The sequence below is a fragment of the Pinus tabuliformis genome, chromosome 1_2 (assembly GCF_031772625.1).
Source record: "Pinus tabuliformis cultivar Carrire ecotype Pingquan chromosome 1_2, CPIR1, whole genome shotgun sequence".
NCBI classification, from domain to species: domain Eukaryota; kingdom Viridiplantae; phylum Streptophyta; class Pinopsida; order Pinales; family Pinaceae; genus Pinus; species Pinus tabuliformis.
The window spans coordinates 348,256,009-348,261,521 of record NC_142298.1 but is presented as its reverse complement, the minus strand read 5'-3'; the positions used below and the strand labels follow the sequence as shown (position 1 = coordinate 348,261,521).

The following is a 5,513-nucleotide window of genomic DNA, read 5'->3' as shown; positions in this document are numbered from 1 at the left end:
TATTTTAACATATACCTAACTTTAATTAACCAATAAAATAAGGAAATTAATAAATAAATAAAAATATGTTAAAGAAAATCAAAATATCTAAAATTTAATAAATAAATAAAAATATGTTAAACAAAATCAAAATATATAAAATTTAATAGCTTTGTCTCATTATTGAGTTCAACTTTTTTGGCCATAAATTCAATGTTAGATGATAATAAATAAATTTTAAACTTTTAATTTCTTAAAACACTTAAATCAGGTAGGTAAATGATATAATTTCAATTTATTATTTTAACATATACCTAACTTTAATTAACCAATAAATAAGGAAATTAATAAATAAATCAAAATATGTTAAACAAAATCAAAATATCTAAAATTTAATAGCTTTGTCCAATTATTGAGTTGAACTTTTTTGGCCATAAATTCAATGTTAGATAATAATAAATAAATTTAAAATTTTTAAATTTCTTAAAACACTTAAATTATGTAAATGATATAATTTCAATTTATTATTTTAACATATACCTAACTTTAATTAACCAATAAAATAAGGAAATTAATAAATAAAATCATTCATTGTACCATAAACTAAGGTTACATAATAATAAAACTGTAATTGATCCAAGAGGTTTATTCCACAACCTCATATGAGGAGATGTATAAGTTTGTCCATGGTCTATCTCTTTTAAAATAAAATTAAAAAATTAAAAATTATGTTTTAAATAGAAAAAAAAAAATGAATATGTTGTAAAGTAATTAGAAGCAAAAAAATAATATGTCATAATGTAATTAGAGATAAAAAATATGGCAATAAGATATTTAAATCTTATATATTTCAAAAATATTTTAACAAGAAATTTGAATAAATTATTTGCACATCTATGTTAACTAAAATAAAATATTTTAATGTTGTATATAAAAAATATTCAATATGGGTTATCAATAAAATATTTTAATGTCAATTAATATTAACATATAGTTAAAAATATATAATAGTAAAAAAAAAACATTTTAATTTAGGCAATAAAAGTCTCTCTATATATAATGTAAAATATATATATAAATTAAAATTTATATTTAATACTTATATACTTTATTTAATATTTAAAAATACAATTTAAAAAATAAAAATATTTTACAATATAATCTCTCTACCCAGGTTAGATACTTAATTAAAATGGATCTATACTACAAAATGGCCCAACTTATTATCAATTCATGACAAAAGAAAAGTCAAAGATTAGTTAGTCTGAGCGCCTGCCGGAATGGAACGATTCAGAATTTAATAGCCGGCATCGAAGAGTCTTCTGGCGGAAAATCTTCCAGACATCATAATTCACATCAGAGTGAGGCGGTGATTAGTGATAAAGATGAGAGTGTTTACGCAAGGATTAGGAATGAGGAAAGCCAGGGCCCCTAGAAACTTCTGTTCTGTTTTAATATCTTTGTGGCAAACAAATTTCTTTGACTTTATCTGCACGCTACATTATTTAATCCCTCCTCGATTGGATCCCCGCAACTAGATACTCTAGTAATCAATTAATAAGATATTGATGTAGCTTATTCCTCCCCTACTCTTTGAGGACGCAAAGACCTACACGCAGGCCCTAGCGTCACGGACTAATTATTTAAAATTTTTATTTAGGTGTGACCATTTCCATTTCTTACCAGGAAAGGAAGTCCAGGAGGAAGCAGAGGTGCCATCGAAAATCCTTCTATTTGTAGATGTGAGGGAGCATGCCTCCTTGTTTCTGCGATTGGCTGCATAGTTAGCTTTTGTTGCATATTTCGACTGTTCGCTCTTCACGCAGAAAATCCGCCGTCGTTAACAATAAAGTTAGAGGAGACAGGGAGGAGAAAAGCCTGCTGGAGTCGATTTTATATTGGAATTGATTCAGCAGAAAGAAAGGGAGGGATGGGTTCTCCGGAGCGACAGCAGCAACAAGCCAAGGCGCCGAAGCGAGAATTGCAGGGTCAGCGCCCTGCGCCGCTGAAGATCTGGAAGGACTCTCACAAGATCCGGAAGCCGCCGCTGCCGGTGCCCGCCATGGCATACAGGCCCCCGCTGATTATATACACGCGTTCTCCTGAGGTCATACACACAGAAGCCGGGGAATTCATGACACTCGTCCAACGTCTCACTGGTCGCGTTGACACCCACGGAAATTCCAGCATCCCCTCCGCCTCGTTATCGATCCAATCTCAAACTTGTCACACTTCCCTACCAGGAAACCCTAATTTCGTCCAGGTTGGTGCCTCTCCTAGTCCTCCATGTGGGGAACCTGATTTTCCCGTTAAAGAAGATAATTCTATTGCCACACTTGCAAATCTTTGTGAATTTTCAGGGAACGATCCATCTCAGTATTCTAATATGCAGTCCTTGTTATCTCCGACCATTCAGTATGGTTCGATGTCTCCTTTATCGCCCAATTTCTTCTTACCATCTCCGCTTCTGTTATCTCCAAATATATTTCACGACTTTCCATTGTGTACACCCCAACCAGATTATTTCTACTCGCCATACAAACATCTGCTGCACATGCAATCAGAACCCATTTTTACCCCTCCTGCCATCAACGCAGGTGCCTCTTTGCCTTCTCCTCTTCCCAATGATTACGATCTCTTTAACAATTCAACCTCCAATATTGGTAGTTGATTGCATAATGACTACAGTTATTATGCATTAAGAGTTCCTTCTGTCTCTTCAATAGTCTCCGTCCCTGTAATTAATTAAGGATGCAGTGCAGCCCAGCAGTGCAGTGGATTTTAAAATCTCTAAAGAACCCAATTACAGTGACACATGTGTAAAGGATGTTGAGTGGATTCCACAACTTTTTCGGACGCGCATACTCAATCATTTTTTAAAGGATTAAATATACATTGTAAGTATTGGACTCTTTTAAATGCAATTTCTGTTAACATCTGTGCTGTGTTGATTATCGCCATTAAAAATTTATCGCTAACCAGTCAACTTGTTTCTTCATTCTTGATTCTCCAGTTTTCAATCGAAAATCTAAATTACTTTCAGAGGATATCCATTAATCTAAGTTTCATAGGGCGTGAAGGTAAAATGTCACGGGTTTCGCAGTAGGAATCACACATTTACAGCAAACCTCAAATGTTATCGATACCGAAAGAGAACTCATCTATAAAATGAAACAGCGTGAATGTCTATTTTAACCTCCAAACAATATTAGCAATACCAGTTTTGAAGATTAATTATTTGGCTAATAATAAGAATGGTCTAAATAGGTTACGATTTGAAGGAAATACAGGTGTTGATTAATTATTTGGGTAATAATAAGAATATTTTAAATAGGTTAGGATTTTAAAGAAATTTGGTAAGAAAATTTGGAAATTCAAGTTATAATATAATTTTAGGTGTTTTTTTATGGTGTTGAATTTATTTTTACTGTTTTAAATATTTTAAATTTTAAATTTTGTAAGTAAAAAAAAACACTATTATATTTACTTAAATATTCAATAAATATAAATATTATCAATTTTCCTTTTAATTTATTTAATAATAATAAATATATAACTAACTTAATTTTAAAATAATTATTTATTAAAAAAACGTAGGAAGATTAATGAGTCACACAGTAATGTCCCATGTACTTTCAGTAATGTTGAATTAGTACATTATATTAGTGTAATCATCACACTTCCACGATCTTTATACTAAAATAAGCCTATGTTCAACACAACCCAAAAACATTTTGAGATTTTTTTTAATTAAATATGTATCCAAAAAAACTTGTGAAATAAGTATAATTCAAAACCCACAAGAATTTGTAAAATATGTATAATATAAAACATAATGAGACACTGTCACTCATCCTTTACATTGACTTTGCATCAATTTTTCATTCTGGTTATCAATGCATGTTTCTTTGTAGTATCATTTTTGTCTGTCTCCCCATTTTCTTATTTTTTACTTATTCTATATATGGAATTGCATTTTTGTTATATTAAAAATGTTTAATACATAAGATTTCAATGCCAGTTTTACATCTTTTCTGCATTAAAGAAACTAAATGTTTTTTTTTTTTTTTTTACTTATTTTATATATGGAATTGCATTTTTGTTATATTAAAAATGTTTAATACATAAGATTTCAATGCCAGTTTTACATCTTTTCTGCGTTAAAGAAACTAAATGGTTTTTTGTCATGGTGATGTAATTTAGATTCTTAATAACATATTAGTATTGAGATATAATTTCTTTCATGGATTTGTGTTTTTTTTAAAGTGTTTTACTATTTTATTTATGCTTCATTTTATTATTTTTATTACAATTTAATAGATCTTTTTCCATTACATGTAATTTTATTTTAGCCTCTCAATTATATTATTTTTGTGTAGCTTTTTTCCCGGATCCATCGCATTCAAATTCTTTTTATATATTATTTTTATTTTTATTTAGGAATTTTATCTGTTACGAAAAAATGAATGAATTTATTTATTTATCTATTTATTATTAATTTTATTATTGTTAATTATTTGATTATTTTTATTAATATAACTATTAATATTGTTGTTAATAATTATTTTTATAATATTTGAATATTGATAGTGTTGATGACTAGTATATATCTCTACAATGCTTTAATCTTGATAACAAAAGTAAATTTACATTAAGTTCATAATTGGCGTGTCATGTAACCTCTATGATGAGTAGCAGTATAAGACGAATAGCTTAAGAGCACAAATATATGCAATTTTCTATCTTCCCTGAATTTAATGTTTTGACCCTTAATGCTCTTATTGAAAAATCAATTTCCCAAGTAGTTATAAGAGGATGGTTGAGGAGGAACTCAAGTAGCCCAAGCATGGGCTATGTACTTGACGACAAAGTCCTAGTTGAATTTGCAACCCGAGAAAGAGAGAGAAATTTTTGGAGTTGTTTATGCAAAGTGGAACAAGAGGATTGTAGTGATTTTAGACTAAGAGAATGAATATCTACCTGAATTTTGTGAAAACCCAAAACCATTATGAATATGTAACCCTATAACCATGTAAACTTATGTTTAGAAGTTGGACAATAGATTTCATGGTTGAGTTGTGATAGTTGAGGAAAACAACGAAAGAGCCATCCACCTAAGTCTGATCGACTAAAAAGAACTCTACTATTTGGTGCATTTGTGCATGTGAAGCACTAGAAAGAGAGAGGATCAACGAGGGAACCATAGGAAGTAGTGAATAGGTATCTACATGTGTTGTGCTAGCCATTAGTTATGGTATTTTGTTGTGTATTCACGTCAAAACTCAGTGCTCGAGAGGTGGCATCCTTGTTTCCCAACCAATGAAGGAGATTAGTCTTCACTCTCTAGCCATCAATTGACCTTTGGTGTAATACCCCCTGAGTGAAGCATCCATTAGACATTGGATCTAGCTCAGGGGTGACCAACTACAAGAAATTTGTAGTGTGGTTGTTCCTATGGTTGGGTGGAGAGTGACAATCCATTCTTCAATTTCCAATAGAATTAAGTAGAACAGATAAGTGTAATTCTATATTGT

At 30.3% G+C, this 5,513-nt stretch overlaps 1 protein-coding gene across 1 annotated transcript; it reads left to right on the top strand.

Annotated features, from left to right (window-relative positions):
* Positions 1 to 1,909: 1,909 nt before the first annotated feature.
* LOC149205802 (uncharacterized) lies at positions 1,910 to 2,650 on the top strand. Its single transcript, XM_089397514.1, has one exon. The coding sequence runs from the start codon at positions 1,910 to 1,912 to the stop codon at positions 2,648 to 2,650; it is 741 nt and encodes a 246-aa protein (XP_089253640.1).
* The last annotated feature ends 2,863 nt before the right edge of the window (positions 2,651 to 5,513 follow it).

Coding starts and splice junctions, on each gene's coding strand:
- LOC149205802 (XM_089397514.1), top strand. CDS start 1,910: ATGGGTTCTCCGGAGCGACAGCAGCAACAAGCCAAGGCGCCGAAGCGA.